This window comes from Moschus berezovskii, chromosome 25 (genome assembly GCF_049115385.1).
Source record: "Moschus berezovskii isolate FMDL1 chromosome 25, NW_MosBer_1.0, whole genome shotgun sequence".
In the NCBI taxonomy this organism is placed as follows: Eukaryota; Metazoa; Chordata; class Mammalia; order Artiodactyla; family Moschidae; genus Moschus; species Moschus berezovskii.
In genome coordinates this window covers 48,484,490-48,503,363 of record NC_142484.1, presented here as the reverse complement: position 1 = coordinate 48,503,363, position 18,874 = coordinate 48,484,490, and the positions used below count along the sequence as shown (strand labels likewise).

At 38.7% G+C, this 18,874-nt stretch overlaps 1 protein-coding gene across 2 annotated transcripts in view; it reads right to left on the bottom strand.

Moving 5' to 3' along the window:
- DEUP1 (deuterosome assembly protein 1) overlaps window positions 1-18,874 on the bottom strand; it is a 112,276-nt gene that overhangs the window by 18,096 nt on the left and 75,306 nt on the right. For both annotated transcript variants that reach the window (XM_055416192.2, XM_055416191.2), the window contains exons 11-12: window positions 17,355-17,506; window positions 11,694-11,808 (exon numbers count right to left, since the gene is read on the bottom strand). In XM_055416192.2, coding sequence (XP_055272167.2) covers window positions 11,694-11,808; window positions 17,355-17,506 — 267 coding nt within the window. The remainder of the gene's footprint in view (window positions 1-11,693; window positions 11,809-17,354; window positions 17,507-18,874) is intronic.

Sequence of the window (18,874 nt, the reverse complement as noted above, 5' to 3'; positions counted from 1 at the left end):
CATGTCTTTCAGGAGCCTCCAGGGCTGCCATCACAGCCAAAGTTCCCCGTGCCCAGACCTACAAGAGTAGAGAATGTTCTTTCCTGGATGACTCTGCAGTTTGAGCTCCTCAAGTAATAATGTAGAATTTTAGAGGTGGAAAGAAATCCAGTGTTCATTAAGTTATACAACAGACACTCTTGCATGTCTTTTATGTGCCTGTTAGTGCCAGACATTATTTTAAGTGCTAGGGTTAAAACAGTAAATAAAAATAGAAAAAAATCCTACTTTAATGGAACTTAAATTCTAGAGGAAGGAGGCAAACAAAATATGTTATAATAAAGTGCTATGGATAAAACAAAAAATAGAATATGATGAGGAAGGTGCTACTGTTCCTCAGGTGTTTCTGATGAGGTGATATTTAAGCAGAAACTAACTCCGGGAGTTGGTGATGGACAGGGAGGCCTGGTGTGCTGTGATTCATGGGGTCGCAGAGAGTCAGACACGACTGAGCGACTGAACTGAACTGAACTGAACTGAATCATCCTAAAGTCACCTGATATTAGCCAACAGTGAAGTCACATCACGTGCATGCTCAGTCGTGTCCGACCCTTCGTGACCCCATGGTCTGTAGCCCACCTGGCTCTTCTGTCCAGGGACTTTTTCAGGCAAGAATACTGAAGTGAGTTGCGGTGAAGCCTTTAGCAATTTATCATTCTTTTCCCCTTCTTGCTGGTTTGGGGTTGTGTTTACTTTGGAGTCCTTTGAGAAGTTTTGTTGATACAGAACTTGCTAAGTCCTCTTGGAGGTTCCCTTGGCTTAAATGAGGAAGTTTATTTACTTTATTGTTATGGAATTTTATTCTGTTCAGATAATTTTGACATTTTATGTTGAGATGAAACAAAAGAGCATTGCTGGGCTTTCAGTTCAGTTCAGTTCAGTCTCTCAGTCGTGTCCGACTCTTTGCGACCCCATGAACCGCAGCACGCCAGGCCTCCCTGTCCATCACCAACTCCCGGAGTCAACCCAAACCCATGTCCATTGAGTCGGTGATGCCATCCAACCATCTCATCCTCTGTTGTCCCCTTCTCCTCCTGCCCTCAAACTTGCCCAGCATCAGGGTCTTTTCCAATGAGTCAGTTCTTCGCATCAGGTGGCCAAAGTATTGGAGTTTCAGCTTCAATATCAGTCCTTCCAACAAACACTCAGGACTGATCTCCTTTAGGATGGACTGGTTAGGACTGATCTCCTTTAGGATGGACTGGTTGAGATCTCTAAAACTTCCATAATTGATGGTTTGAAGTCTTCCTCTCCCACAACACCTTAAATCTTACTACCAGCCTCTCCCAAAGCAACTGACAGATTCCAGAAAGGCAGAGAAGTGTTCATGGCATGCCTCGACCAGCTCAAACATTTTCTGGTTTTTTTTTTTTTGCTATTGTTGTTTATTTTTATCACTTGTACCCAATATTGGTATATCATGGACAGGTAGTGAAAAATTATATAATACACTTTGAATACAAGTGAAGGTAACTGCAAGAGCACTACTAGTTTCTGAGGTAAAAAACCTACATATCTTTAAAAAATGTGATTATGTTCAATAAATCAAATCACAAGGTAGAAAATTTCAGCAAAGAACTGGAAACTAAAAAAAAAAAAAAATCAAATGAAAATTCAGGAACAGAAAAAAAAAAATTAGCCTACAGTATGAGGCCACTTCCTCAAGGCTGGGAGCAGTGGCTCTTTATGCACAGAAGACAGCACAGGAGAGAGGACAGGGAATGCGAAATGCAAAACCTCTCCCACCTGTTTTACGAGGACAGCATAGTTGGGCACCAAAGCTAGACAAGGATTCCAGTGAAACATTACAGGCTAATTTCTCTCATGAACATTAAGCAAAACTCTAAACCAAAATGAACATATCAAATCCAGTGATCGAGTGTGGTTTATTCTAAGAATTCCAAGGTTGGGTTAACAATCCAACATCAAGAAAAAAAAAAAGCCACATTAACAGATCAAAGGAGAAATTATATGGTCATTTCAACAGCACGGGAAAAAGCAATTGACAAATTCAATACCAACTTGTTTAAACACATTAAGCAACCTAGGAATAAAAGGAACTTCTTAATCTTTTAATAAGGAACCTGCAAAATATTTACAGCAAATATTATGCACAATGGTGGCGTATTGGATGTTTTCCCTTTGCAACTGAAAATGAGAGAAAGATGCTGGCAATATCTCTTCTACTGCTTTACATTTACTAGAGGGCCTTGTGTACAATAAGGCAAGAAAAAGAAAAAAAGGCATAGAGATTTAAAAGTAGGAAGTCTAGCTATCATTTTTTTGATTCTGAGTATAGAAAATCCAAAAGAATCTAAAGAACTGGGAAACACTGTGTGTTTAGTCGCTCAGTTGTGGATGACTCTTTGCATTCCTATGGACTCTTTGCATTCCTGCCAGGCTCCTTTGTCCATGGGGATTCTCCAGACAAGAATACTGGAGTGGGTCGCCATGCCCTCCTCCAGGGGATCTTCCTGACCAAGGGATCGAACCCAGGTCTCCCACATTGCAGGTGGATTCTTTACCGTCCAAGCCACCAGGGAATTTTGATTCTAAGTATAGAAAATCCAAAAGAATCTATAGAATTGGAAAGCATATATAAATCAAATTGAATATTTCCATGGGAAACGGGACTGAGGTTGTTCCTTGCACCATGTGCAAAAATTGATTCCAGGTCTATACTTAAGTGAAAAAAAAAAAAAAGGATTGTGGAGGAGAAGGAACAAGATGGCAGAGGAATAGGACGGCGAGACCACTCTCTCCCCCACAAATTCATCAAAAAGAACATTTGAACACGGAGTAAAGTCCACAAAACAACTTCTGAATGCTGGCAGAGGACATCAGGCACCCAGAAAAGCAGCCCATTGTCTTCGAAAGGAGGTAGGAAAAAACATAAAAGATAAAAAGAGAGACAAAAGAAGTAAGGATGGAGCTCCTTCCCGGGAAGGGAGGCTTTAAAAAGAGAGAAGTTTCCAAACACCAGGAAACACTCTCACTGGCGAATCTGTGGCGAGCCTTGGAACCTCAGATGGCCACATAACCCTCTTTTTTTTTTTAAGATTTTTTTAAAACCCACAGATTACCCGCCAAATGGTAACTCCCAGCGGAGAAGCAGCGCAGACGCCTGTATACGCCATTAGCAAGCGGGGGCTGGGCAGGGAGGAGCTGGCTGAACTGTTTAGAGAGAGGACTGGGCTTGAATGCCGTGAGAACAATCTGAGAGAACTGGGGATAGCAAAGCAGACTGGGATAGCTTCCCCACAAAAAGGTGGAAAGCTCTAACCTAAGACTCCTCCAGCCCCGCTCACAGAACAAAGGACTGAGCAGAGCGAGCTGGCTGCGGTCGGCCCATCCCCCATCCCCCCGCCGAGACAGGCAGGGAGGTCAGCCAGAACCGGAGGGGGCAACTGCAGCCCCAGAAAGGCATCCGATACCAAACTGCAGGCAGGCTTCGTTGCTAATCAAGACTTCTTAGGCTTGGGCCTGTCGATATCCGCCTGAGAAGGTGCACCGGTTGTACACCCAGAAAACTGAGTGGCAGGGACTGGGGAGGCGATAAGTCGCAGCAACTGTGCTCGCCAAACACCTGGTCACCTGAGCTGCTCGGACCGGGTAAGGCACAAAACGCAGACCCAGCCAAGTCTGCGCCTTTGTGGAGTACCCAAGAACCTGAACTTCAGCCGCTCAGACCTGGGAAGTGCATACAACCCAGCTCCGGCCTCGGACAGTTCCTGGCAGAGCAACCTAGAGCCTGTGCAGTGTAGACTGGGACAACACACACGCTGTGAGCAGGGGCAAACCCAGTGTGGCCGAGACGCTGCGAGCACTCCCCACAGACGCCAGAGATATTTGTCTGTAGTGTTCCTCCCTTCCCAGAACAGGACTGAACGACTGAGCCTTTAAAAAGTGTCCACCCGCACCCTAGTGTCAGGGTGGAAATTAGACACTGAAGAGACCAGCAAACAGAAGCTAAAACAGAGAGAACCACCTTGGAAATGACAAATAGAGTAGTCTAGAGGCTACCCCAAGAATAAGACCAAAAACCAGAGGCAAGAGGCTTAAGCCCGAATTCTGAGAACACCATAGAACTCCTGACTCCAGGGAACATTAATTGATAGGAGCTCATCAAACGTCTCCATACCTACACTAAAACCAAGCACCACCCAAGGGTCAACAAGTTCCGAGCAAGACATACCACGCAAATTCTCCAGCAACACAGGAAAACAGCCCTGAGCTTCAATATACAGGCTGCCCAAAGTCACTCCAAACCCACTGACATCTCATAACTCATTACTGGACACTTCATTGCACTCCAGAGAGAAGAAATCCAGCTCCATCCACCAGAACACCGACACAAGCTTCCCTAACCAGGGAACCTTAACAAGTCACCTGTCCAACCCCACACACAGCGAGGAAACTACATAATTAAGAGATCTCCACAAATGGCCAGAAGAGGGAAAGGTCACCCTAAGCAAAGCAATATAAGCAAGATGAAGAGGCAGAGAAATACCCAGCAAGTAAAGGAACAAGATAAATGCCCACCAACACAAACAAAAGAGGAAAATATAGGGAATCTACCTGATAAAGAATTTCGAATTTTGGTGGTGAAAATGATGCAAAATCTTGAAAGCAAAATGGAGTTACAGATAAATAACCTGGAGAAAAGGATTGAGAAGATGGAAGAAAGGTTTAATAAGGACTTAGAGGAAATAAAAAAGAGTCAATATACAATGAATAATGCAATAAATGAGATCAGAAACACTCTGGAGGGAACAAACAGTAGAATAACAGAGGCAGAAGACAGGATAAGCGAGCTAGAAGATAGAATTGTAGAAATAAGTGAAACAGAGAGGAAAAAAGAAAAACGAATTAAAAGAAATGAGGACAATATTAGAGACATATGGGACAATGTTAAACGCTCCAACGTTCGAATCATAGGAGTCCCAGAAGAAGAAGACAAAAAGAAAGACCATGAGAGAATACTTGAGGAGATAATAGTTGAAAACTTCCCTAAAATGGGGAAAGAAATAATCACCCAAGTCCAAGAAACCCAGAGAGTCCCCAGCAGGATAAACCCAAGGCGAAATACTCCAAGACACATATTAATCAAATTAACAAAGATCAAACACAAAGAACAAATATTAAAAGCAGCAAGGGAAAAGCAGCAAATAACACACAAGGGGATTTCCATAAGGATAACAGCTGATCTTTCAACAGAAACTCTTCAGGCCAGGAGGGAATGGCAAGACATACTTAAAGTGATGAAAGAAAATAACCTACAGCCCAGATGACTGTACCCAGCAAGGATCTCATTCAAATATGAAGGAGAAATCAAAAGCTTTACAGACAAGCAAAAGCTGAGGGAATTCAGCATCACCAAACCAGCTCTCCAACAAATGCTAAAGGATCTTCTCTAGACAGGAAACACAGAAAGGGTGTATAAACTCGAACCCAAAGCAATAAAGAAAATGGCTACGGGATTGTACTTATCAATAATTACCTTAAACGTAAATGGGTTGAATGCCCCAACCAAAAGACAAAGGCTGGCTGAATGGATACAAAAACAAGACCCCCATATATGTTGTCTACAAGAGACCCACCTCAAAACGAGGGCACATACAGACTGAAAGTGAAGGGCTGGAAAAAGATATTCCATGCAAAAAGAGACCAAAAGAAAGCAGGAGTAGCAATACTCATATCAGATAAAATAGGCTTTAAAACAAAGGCTGTGAAGAGACAAAGAAGGAAACTACATAATGATCAAAGGATCCATCCAAGAAGAAGATATAACAATTATAAATATTTATGCACCCAACATAGGAGCACCGCAATATGTAAGACAATTACTAACAAGTATGAAAGGGGAAATTAACAACAATGCAATAATAGTAGGAGATTTTAATACCCCACTTACATCTATGGATAGATCAACTAAACAGAAAATTAACAAGGAAACACAAACTTTAAATGATACAATAGACCAGTTAGACCTAATAGATATCTATAGGACATTTCACCCCAAAACAATGAATTTCACCTTTTTCTCAAGCACACACGGAACCTTTTCCAGGATAGATCACATCCTGGGCCATAAATCTAGCCTTGGTAAATTCAAAAAAATTGAAATCATTACAAGCATCTTTTCTGACTACAATGCAGTAAGATTAGATCTCAATTATGGGAGAAAAACTATTAAAAATGCCAACATATGGAGACTGAACAACACACTGCTGAATAATGAACAAATCATAGAAGAAATCAAAAGAGAAATCAAAATATGCATAGAAATGAAAGAAAGTGAAAACACAACAACACAAAACCTCTGGGACACTGTAAAAGCAGTGCTAAGGGGGAAGTTCATAGCAATACAGGCACACCTCAAGAAACAAGAAAAAAGTCAACTAAATAACCTAACTCTATATCTAAAGCAACTAGAAAAGGAAGAAATGAAGAACCTCAGGGTCAGTAGAAGGAAAGAAATCGTAAAAATTAGGGCAGAGATAAATGCAAAAGAAACAAAAGAGACCATAGCAAAAATCAACAAAGCCAAAAGCTGGTTCTTTGAGAAGGTAAATAAAATTGACAAACCACTAGCCAGACTCATCAAGAAACAAAGGGAGAAGAACCAAATCAAGAAAATTAGAAATGAAAATGGAGAGATCACAACCGACAACACAGAAATACAAAGGATTATTAGAGAATACTATCAGCAATTATATGGCAATAAAATGAATAACCTGGAAGAAATGGACAAATTCCTGGAAAAGTACACCTTTCCAAAACTGAACCAGGAAGAAATAGAAAATCTGAACAGACCCATCACAAGCATGGAACTAGAGGCTGTAATCAGAAATCTTCCAGTAAACAAAAGCCCAGGTCCAGACGGCTTCACAGCTAAATTCTACCAAAAATTCAGAGAAGAGCTAACACCTATACTACTCAAACTCTTCCAGGAAATTGCTGAGGAAGGGAAACTTCCAAACTCATTCTATGAGGCCACCATCACCCTAATCGCAAAACCTGGAAAAGATCCCACAAAAAAAGAAAACTACAGGCCAATATCACTGATGAACATAGATGCACAGATCCTTAACAAAATTCTAGCAATCAGAATCCAACAACAATTAAGAAGATCATACATCATGACCAAGTGGGTATTATCCCAGGAATGCAAGGATTCTTCAATATCTGCAAATCAATCAACGTAATACACCACATTAACAAACTGAAAAATAAAAATCATATGATTATCTCAATAGATGCAGAGAAAGCCTTCGACAAAATTCAACATCCATTTATGATAAAAACCCTCCAGAAAGGGGGAATAGAAGGGACGTACCTCAACATAATAAAAGCTATATATGACAAATCCACAGCAAACATCATCCTCAATGGTGAAAAACTGAAAGCATTTCCCCTAAAGTCAGGAACAAGACAAGGGTGCCCACTCTCACCACTAATATTCAATATAGTTATGGAAGTTTTGGCTACAGCAATCAGAGCAGTAAAAGACATAAAAGGAATACAAATTGGAAAAGAAGAAGTAAAACTTTCACTGTTTGCTGATGACATGATCCTCTAAACAGAAAACCCTAAAGACTCTACCAGAAAACTACTAGAGCTAATCAATGATTACAGTAAAGTTGCAGGATATAAAATCAACACACAGAAATCCCTTGCATTCCTATACACTAATAATGAGAAAATAGAAAGAGAAATTAAGGAAACTATTCCATTCACTGTTGCAACGAAAAGAATTAAATACTTAGGAATATATCTACCTAAGGAAACAAAAGACTTGTACATAGAAAACTATAAAACACTAGTGAAAGTAATCAAAGAGGACACTGATAGATGGAGAAATATACCATGTTCGTGGATTGGAAGAATAAATATTGTAAAAATGCATATACTACCTAAAGTAATTTATACATTCAATGAAATCCCTGTCAAGCTACCAACGATATTTTTCACAGAACTAGAACAAATAATCTCACAATTTGTATGGAAATACAAAAAACCTCGAATAACCAAATCAGTCTTGAGGAAGAAGAATGGAACTGGGGGAATTAACCTGCCGGACTTCAGGCTCTACTACAAAGCCACAGTCATCAAGACAGTATGGTACTGGCATAAAGACAGAAATATAGATCAATGGAACAAAATAGAAAGCCCAGAGATAAATCCACGCACCTATGGACACCTTATCTTTGACAAAGGAAGCAAGAATATAAAATGGAGAAAAGACAGTCTCTTTAACAAGTGGTGTTGGGAAAACTGGTCAGCCACTTGTAAAAGAATGAAACTAGAACACTTCCTAACACCATACACCAAAATAAACTCAAAATGGATTAGAGAGCTAAATGTAAGACCAGAAACTATGAAACTCCTAGAGGAGAACGTAGGCAAAGCTCTCTCCGACATAAATCACAGCAGGATCCTCCAAGACCCACCTCCCAGAATATTGGAAATAAAAGCAAAAATAAACAAATGGGACCTAATTAAAATCAAAAGCTTCTGCAGAGCAAAGGAAAATATAAGCAAGGTGAAAAGACAGCCTTCAGAATGGGAGAAAATAATATCAAATGAAGCAACTGATAAAGGATTAATCTCCAAAATATACAAGCAGCTCCTGCAGCTCAATTCCAGAAAAATAAATGACCCAATCAAAATATGGGCCAAAGAACTAAATAGACATTTCTCCAAAGAGACATAAAGATGGCTAACAAACACATGAAAAAATGCTCAGCATCCCTCATAATCAGAGAAATGCAAATCAAAACCACAATGAGATACCATTTCACACCAGTCAGAATGGCTGCTATCCAAAAGTCTACATGCAATAAATGCTGGAGAGGATGTGGAGAGAAGGGAACCCTCTTACACTGTTGGTGGGAATGCAAACTAGTACAGCCACTATGGAGAAGAGTGTGGAGATTCCTCAAAAAACTGGAAATAGAACTGCCATATGATCCAGCAATCGCACTCCTGGGCGTACACACTGAGGAAACCAGAATTGAAAGAGACACATGTACTCCAATGTTCACTGCAGCACTGTTTATAATAGCCAGGACATGGAAGCAACCTAGATGTCCATCTACAGATGAATGGATAAGAAAGCTGTGGTACATATACACAATGGAGTATTACTCAGCCATTAAAAACAATGCATTTGAATCAGTTCTAATGAGGTGGATGAAACTGGAGCCTATTATACAGAGTGAAGTAAGCCAGAAAGAAAAAGACCAATACAGTATACTAATGCATATATATGGAATTTCAGTTCAGTTCAGTCGCTCAGTCGTGTCCGACTCTCCGCGACCCCATGAATTACAGCACGCCAGGCCTCCCTGTCCATCACCAACTCCCGGAGTAAAGATGCAAATGATAACCCTGTATAGGAGTCAGCAAAAGGGACACAGATGTATAGAACAGTCTTTGGGACTCTGTGGGAGAGGGTGAGGGTGGGATGATTTGGGAGAATGGCATTGAAACATGTAAGTTGTCATATGTGAAATTAATCACCAGTTCAGGGTCGGTGCATGTTACAGGATGCTCAGGGCTGGTGTGCAGGGATGACCCAGAGGGAGGATAAAGGGAGGAGGGAGGTGGGAGGGGGGTTCAGGAAGGGGAACTCATGTACACCCGGGGCGGATTCATGTAAATATATGGCAAAACCAACTAATATAATATTGTAAAATAATCAGCCTCCAATAAAAAAAATATGAATAAAAAGAGCCAAAGCTTCTAAAAGATAACATAGATAATATTTTTATAACTTTGGGACAGGCAAAAGTTGTAAATAAGACACCAAAAATATCAAGCATAAAGAAAAATATTTGTAAGTATGAACACATTAAAATTAGGAACTTCTGATTATCAAAACATTCTATTAAGTGAGAAGGCAAGTATGAATGGGAGAAGATATTTGCAATTCCTATAACCACCAAAGGGTTTAAATCTAGAATATACAAAGAACCCCTATAAATCAATAAGACAGTTCAAAAGAAAATTAGACAAGCAAATCAAATAGATATCAAATATCAAAATAGTCAATAAATTTATGAAAAGGCACTCACCTCATTAGTCCCCAGGAAATAAGAGTTAAAGTCACAATAATATGTTACTACCCACTGACCATGGGCTTCCCAGGTGGCACTAGTGGTAAAGAACCTGCCTGTCAAACGCAGGAGATATAAGAGAAGTGGGTTCAATCCCTGGGTCAGGAAGATCACCTGGAGGAGGGCATGGCAACCCATTCCAGTATTCTTGCCTGGAGAATCCCATGGACAGAGGAGCCTGGTGGGCTACAGTCCATAGGGCTGCAAAGAATTGGACATGACTGAAGTGACTTAGCATGCATGCATGCACCCACTGACCATAAAAGTTAAAATTAAGACCAGTAACAGTTAAAAACTGTTGGAAAGAATACAGAAGAGGAGAAACTCATATACTACTTGTAGGGCTGTGAACTGACTCAAACAGGAAGAGAGTTTGACAGTACATGCTAAAGCTGACCTTGTGCATATTCTATGACCTAGCAGCTCTGAGTGAGGTGGCTCAGTGGTAAAGAATCCACCTGCCAACGTAGGAGACATTGGTTTGATCCCTGGGTCAGGAAGATCCCCTGGAGAACGAAATGGCATCCCACTCCAGTATTCTAGCCTGGGAAATCCCATGGACAGAAGAGCCTGGCAGGCTACAGTCCACAGACTTGCAAAGACACAACTTAGCAACTAAACAACAGTGACCTAGCAACTCCATTCCGAGGTATCGATCCAGTGGAGACGTGCACACATGCGCACCAAAGGACACTTACAAGAGTGCTTTTAGGAAAAGTATTTGTAATCACGTCTGAGCAGGAAATAATTCAAATGTATGTCAATAGTGGAATGGATAAATTGTATCATTATGGATAATGGTATCATTATAAATGGTATTTATATATAATGTAATACTAATAGAGGAACAAAAATGGATAAACTACAGCCAACAATATGGATAATGACTCTCATCAAACAATGTTGAAACAATGGTTGGAGAAAGAATCCATACAAAAGAACACATGCAGTGTGATACCATTTATCTAAAATTTACAAATGGCTACAACCGAGTTATGACCTTAAACGTCAGGACAGTGGTTATCTTGGGAGCAGTTTGGAGTGACTGGAAGGGCGTGGAAAGGGGGCCTCTGGAATACTACTAATGCTCTGTTTATTACCTGGGTGGTAGCTGCACTGCTCTGTTGCCTTTTCAATAATTCATCAAGCTGTCCAATTCTGATTTGTGCATCTTTTTCCATGTATGTCAGAGTCAGTAAAAGAGATTTTTTTTAAACAGTCACAAAAGATCACTTGTAGCTTTTTAAAATATACAGATCTTTGAGGCTCATGGAATGTCCAGAAGTGACTTGCATATTTAAAAGTCACCAGTAATTTCAGCCTGACCTTGAGGTGAAATACTTCACAGAACATTATGGATGCTTTTCCTTCTATAGAAAGTCACAGCTGAGTTACTTGCAGACCCATCTTGGAGTTCTATTCAAAGAGCAATATATTGTTTAAACTACTGTGTACACATCAGTAATATCAGCATCAGTATAAGAGTATTCACTCCACAAAGGAAAAACGAGCAACCAATAATCAGCCACTCACCATGGGGAATACTTCATCATCACTAACCAAAGGACTGGTCATTTCTTTGGTTTGAAATGGCAAAGATGGCAATGGAGGTGTTGCGCTTCTGTTTGGCTCACGATCATGGTTAAATCTAAAAGAGAAGGACTGGTTGTCATTATTGCTACCAAGGACGCCTGCTTATTTATGGAGCTAAGAATTTAAATTTCTCCAATTTCTAACTGTGAGGAAAGCACAACAAAATATTTGGGCTTGTTATCTGGGTATTTCTTTGAAAATAATTTTGCTGAAAATTTCTATTCCACTTAAAAGACTTAGAAAAATTAATAATGAAGCAGGAAACTTTCTTAATTGTTAAAAATATTCTGCCATTCTTATTGCCTATATTGTTTCTCTTTCTGTGTTTTACTGTTTTGTCTCTTTGCTATTTAATTAAATAACATTAAACCAGTTTGAGAAAAATTTCGAAATAGCTAACACGGCTGCCCTTGACAATTCTAAATAGATACTCTTTTTCTATTCTCATTTTACTTAACCTCACTGGCTTTCTTAACATAATCATTCCTCTCTTTTTTTTCACACTAGAATAAGTCTCTGTACAATAATAATAATTCTAATTTCTGTACAGCTTAATAATTTATAGTATGTTTTCAATTTACATCATCTCCTGATCTCCTCCACACTTGGTTGTATGACCTTGAGCAACAGGTAACTATATTTACCTGTAACTTTAATTTTTTCATTTATAAAAAGGGTTGTTATGAGAATTGAACTCCACATTTTGATGAAAAGCACAGTATAGAATTTGTTGTTTGTGCCAAAATACAGGGTGGAATATTAGACTGAATAAAATACCATTGGGATTTTAAATTTTGGAGTGCTGACTAAACAAATGAATAATAAAATAAACAAACCAACTTACCCTAAAATTTTACCAAAAAAGGTCCTAACAGTATGGGCTGTTTGAAACTAAATAAGTATCTTCTCTGAACATTAATTCATGAAAATGGGGTTTAATCAAAATCATCAAAGACCATGGAAACATAAAAATCCTTTCAATTGAAAGTTATTTATTTTTACTAACAATTCAAATTCTCTACAGGTATTGATTAACCATTTTCAAAGTCTTCATATTTTAACTTCACACAGTTCAAAAAATTTACATTATTTTTCTCTGTTCTTATCCAAAGACTATTTATCTATATAGACTTCTTTTATTATGCAAACATTTTCAAAGATATGCATACAAATAGCAATAAAAGTTAAGTGAGGCATCTGTAAACTAGTACATAAAAACAAACAAAACATGCTTTCCATTTGTACTTATCTTGAAATAGATCTTTTTTTTTTAATCCATTCTTCCAAACCATAATTACCATGGAAACAGAACAGCAAATTAAACTGAAATAACATGGTTTATGATGTGCAAAATAAAATGAAACATCCCACAATTCAAATAGAATTATAACAATTGCCTTGTACATCTGCATAGAATCTTCAGCTGAACCTTTTAATCTGAATGAGTCCATCCATACTTCAAAGCACAGTGGAAAAAATAAGGTAATTATAGAAATGGTTCAAGAAATATACATCCCTCTGTAATCTCAATTATACAGAGATTTCAGGGAAAGTATTATTTGCCTTAAATTATCTAAATAATTATCTCAATTATCCATTTTGCTTTGGATGTATAGATACAACTTTATGGTCTTAATTACTAAAATTTATATATGAACATTTTCTTTATTGTAAGATCAATAAAGTGCAGAGAACGAAAGGAAAGACATTATGAAGCAAAGCACTTTTGCTTTAAATCATCTTTATATCTGACAGAAAAGTTCTTCTAGAATACAGCTATTCAAATACTTCATAAAACCACCTTGGAAAAAAAATGCTAAGTATATCAATTTAAAAGCTATTTAAAAATTATTTCAGAAAGCTTTTACTACCATCTCACAAGCTGGTCTGTTCAATCAGCTTTTCCATAGACCCTATTGCAAGGCCTCTCCTTACTTTGCCAGGAGGGCAGGAGCTGGAGTCTTTGCTGGAGAGAGCTCTACTCAACTCGAGCTGGCTTAAGAGCTGAGTCAACCGCACAGTTTACAGAGCCGTCCATCTACACAGCCAGTCCTGGCCGTCCGCTGAGTCTACAAGCCTCCCTGGGCTACATACAGCGTACCGTCTTCAGCATGAAAGGGGATCCCTTCACAAACTAAGCTGATTTACCACTTCTGGCCTCCCCTTCTAACACCCCACATAACACTCCCTATTCCATGCACCACCATTATCTCCTAGCCTGGAACTCTTCAGTCTACTGTGTTTTCCTCCTAACTGACCAAGACCATGGTGCAAAATTGACTCAGCTTACTTTTTTGCCTCTAGATAAATAACTATTCATTCCTTGACAAGGGATCCTGTAGAGTGATTATGACAGACCTGACTTTGCGGTGTTTTAGTATTAGAAACTTTTAATTTGCTGACTAGATCGGAAGCAATTTTATTGATTAGTTTGTGATTACCAAAATCTTTCCAGTACATGATATAATTCTTAAAGCCATAGATTCAGTTTTAAGTATGAACTGTATATAGAGATAAAACTCCATACACTACAAAACTGAATTGCCATTAAAATTAGTTATATATTGATAGTTCTGGATACCACTATTCTAAGTTAGCTTGCAAATGATCCTTAAACTTCAAAACTCTAACTTAATTCTAAAAACGCTGAAAACACTGGCTACCTCATTGCCAGATTCAGTTTCATCTCATTCATTAGTCTTGTCTGTGAGTTTCTGGTCCTATCGCACTGCTTGCAGGATCTCAGCTCCCTGACCAGGGACTGAACCTGGGCCACAGCAGTGAGAGCCTGGAATCCTGACCATTAGGCCACCAAGGAACTCCATTAAGTCTTTTTAAATGCTGAATAACTTTTTATTAGAAAAGAAATCCTTTGAAATATCCTAAAATGCTTCACCTTTTAAGTGGATGAGCACAAAAATTTTGCCACTTCTAACAGGAGTGGAAAACAACAAAAACCAAGTTCACTTCCAAGTAGACAAAAGATTATTTTAATAATATATTATACAAATCCTCCTCAGTCAAAAGCAAGAAGGGGTTAAAAATTAGACGACAGACTTTACCATGTTGTGGAAGACTACGTTCCTATACCTTTATCTAAAAGCTTTTGCCTTTCTAAAATACTTTAATAAGACCTTATTGCATTAGCCATTGATATGTAAATATGACTGTGTGTTTTTTTATTATTTTCTTCCTAATAAACACATACAGCTTTTAGTATTTGACTTCACTGAGCTGTGCTGTGAGGGAAGGAAAGGACATTGCCTTTTTCACTTGCTAAAATTAATAGATATGGGCTTTACAGTTCTCCACCAGTGATTTCACAATGTCCTTGCCTCTCAACAATTCTTTCCCCATAGTGGGTTTTACATGGTACTAATTTATTCAGAACACTTGAAACGCTGTTTCTTTTAAAAATCAGGTCACTGGAGAACACTGAAATCAGACAACCCATTAAAACAAATTTAATGAAACTTTCAACAAATGAGACTGGCAGGACACAGGGCTCTGCAGTAGGAGCAGTCGCCCAAGCTGCTTATTAAGACAGTCTCCTGCTGAGCATTTACCTCTTACACTGCTGCGTGTCCCCTACTGCCTTGTTTCTGTTAGGCACTCTTAACACATTCCGTACTGCCCAAGCAATCCAAACAATAAAAACACTGTTTAAAGACAGTAAAAGGCAGAGGAACTGTCTTTTTGCTTAAACAAGAACATCTAGTACCTTCACCTAAGGCTTTCCAAGTTACCCCAACAAGCAAGAATAGGAAACAATGTTCTGCATTAACAGGGGCGCAGTACAGACCAGAGCCTAGAGAAGACATGGCGAAGACCCTTCATAACATCACCAGGGTCCTGTTTTTCTCTATAGAGAGAAAACCATATTCAGGGGAGGGGATGTGACCCATGGAGAAATGAATCCATGGGGAGAGAAGCGCTTTGTAAAGGGTTTATTCTATATCAGACATTATATTCTTACCCCCAAATCAAGGTGAGATTTTCTGGACAGATTTTCAGTCCCTCTGGCCAGGTGAACATGGGGACACTCAGCAGGGAGCTGCCCTCTGGCTGGGGCGCACGCCTCTCATCCTCTCCACATCCCTTTGGGCTCTTGCTGCACCGCCCCAACAAGCAAAGAAGCGCCCCTGTGGAGCAGCAGCAGGCTTCCCTCATTCCATCCTGATCACCTGAGCATTTACCTGAGCATTTACTCAGCGCTTCTGAGTGCCTGATGTTTCTCACGCTGGGTTAGAACATATCCTTCCGGCACACACAGGGCCGGGGTGGTGAGAGTTGGGGGGGGTGTACTACACGCACGAGGATGCTGAGCAGATGTGTCGAGGACGGCCCTGGACTTATGGACGGTCTACCTGTAGCACTGGGCTGCTTAGGGAGCTGGGCGCCACCCTTCCCCAACAGCACTATCTTTAGAGGAAACGTCAGATTCAGCCATTTGTTTATCCACCAAAATATACTTTGTAGGTACTGGGAGTCGGAGAAGTATTAATATTATTGTAAATATTTAACAATTTTGTTAGAATAATAATATCAATGATAATGTCTAACATTTAGGGAATTACACATTTTACAAAGAAATCAGTTTTCTCCTATAATCCTCAGAAAACCCTTATAATTATTATCCCTACTTGTCAGATGGGAAAATAAAGGTTAAATATTTGAATTCCCCAAAACTGCAAATATTAATTATTTGTATGTGAAGTTTTCATGCTAAGTATTATGAGCTTTTAAACAAAAGTTGTAATGATGTTAGGTCTGGACCTATTGATTCACTATTTCTCAGCACCATGGAATGTTAACAAACCTGGTATCAAATAAGTTTGGGGAATATTGCACACCATACCTGTTCCTGGAAACTCACAAAATAATTAGCACATTAATGGTTTTGCAAAATCCTGTAGAAAAGAAACTTGTTTGTTTTGCTGAGCATTTTCCCAGTACTGGAAAATGGTGAAAGAACTCCAGAGACAGTTCTGACTCCAAACATATTTTATTAAAGTTGAAGAAATTAGTCAAATGTTAAGGCTGATATATCTACTTAAATTTTGAAGTAAGACATTTTAAAAAGCCCGGGGATAATGTAGGCAGCAGGTATTGATTTTCCACATGCTTCTCTTCACTCAGAGAAGACCTCTCTTACACATCCACAGGTTCTTTCCTATGAAAAGACCATAGTTTGTCACCACTGCTGGAGTGTCAGTATAAAGTGTACATATATTTGAAGTTAAGCCAGACATGCTACCTTCCTGTATTCTGACATAAAAAAAAAAAAAACTTTTGTATACTCTGTATGCCACATCAGGTTCTAAGAAAGGTCTGAACTGACAAAAATTCACTTTAACATTTCACTGTTATCCTTTGAAAGCTACTGAGACCATAGAATTTCACGTATCAGTGTATCTAGACTATTGAATTGTTCCCATAAACAAATTTTAAGCAGCTGAAGGGAAAGTGTATAAAATTACAATTTGATTATTTAAAAACAATTTTCACTTGAATGTTTGTACATTTACATCCTTATGTAAGTGGAGTCGGCATACCCATCTTCATTTTTACCCCATTTTTATTTGGCTTTGATAGGCATACCTTCCTGCTTCTTCATAGGTATTTTGATTAGCCCATGTTGATTTTCCACTGGACTGAAGTTTTGCAAGATCATTTCGGAGCCTTTCATTCTCGTATTCCAGTTTGTTAATAGATGTATGCCTTGAATGTTCCCTGTTAGTGAAGTCTACACTCTAGAGAATAAAATAAACTATCATTGAAAAAATCGTTACTTACAAGTGATGCATATTTTCTGTGCATTTGGACACATGTTGGAAAGACCCTTCCATGTAAGTCGAGTCATGTGACTTTACTTCTGTGTACCTCCTAAATGTCTCTCTTCACCCCCCACCGTCTCACAACACAGGTCCTCAGAGACAGCTGCCACTGAACACATCACAATGAAGGGGATGCCCACGCTCCACTACAGAAAAGGCTCACTGCATGCATTACTGTTCTCCGTTGCTAGAACAAATTGCTAGTTTTAAGACTTTCTGAGTTAATAGGGTATGCCTTCTAGTGCTGATTAGTAATGGAACCAGAATTAACATATCCTTTAATTTTAAAATATTTTTTTTCACATTAAAACAATATATGTCATTACAGAAAATCACAAATCAACCCCTTACTTTTGGGTGATATGAAAAATTATATATTAAATCCATATGATGGCAGTCTGATTCTGGGCCATTCTATACCAAGATCACTGGATCCTAGATGAGACCGTGCCAATAACATGCAGTCTTGAGCAATGCAGCATCATGAAAAAGTTTTATTGTCTGCTATGGGCAACCCAGTGGTAAATGTCATAAAAGAATAAGAAACATATTTAAATCACAACATGAAAAATTTAGAGCAAGATTAAAGATTTCTGATGCTATCTTAATTAAATGCTGTAAGAAGTTTCTTAGGGAGAGTCTAAACTTTTCTTCTCACAAAATTTTAAAAAACAGGATATATTCTGACATGAAAACTCATGAAAATGCTTTAAATAACCCTATGAAGTCCTTTATAATAGAACTATGATTTGAATACCCATGAATTATGCTGATTAAACAATAGTTCTCTGCTTTCAGAAGAGTAATATTTTAGTACAAAAAGCATAACATGAGGAAAATATCTTTTTGAAGCTCCAATTTTCTATGTTTAAAAGCTTGTAAGACTATAGATGATTATGACTTAAAACTGTCATTTTTAAGTTTCTAAATTTAAGGCTTTGAGTGCCATTATATATGGGCTGGCATGTGATAAAGTCACTCAAAGATTTTTGACTAACTGCACATTTAAAATTATTCATATACTATATTAATATCAATGTTGATAAATAAGAATAGAAATGTATAGATTAAGCATTAAAAATGCTTACCTGTTTTATGTTTTGCTTCAAAGGCCAAATCTGCTCATTAAAACTTCTGTTTACTGCTTAATTATTATGTATGTGTGTTAGTCACTCAGTAGTGTCCGACTCTTTGAGATCCCACAGAGTATAGCCCAGCAGGCTCCACTGTCCGTGGAATTCTCCAGGCAAGAACACTGGAGAGGGTAGCCATTCCCTTCTCCAG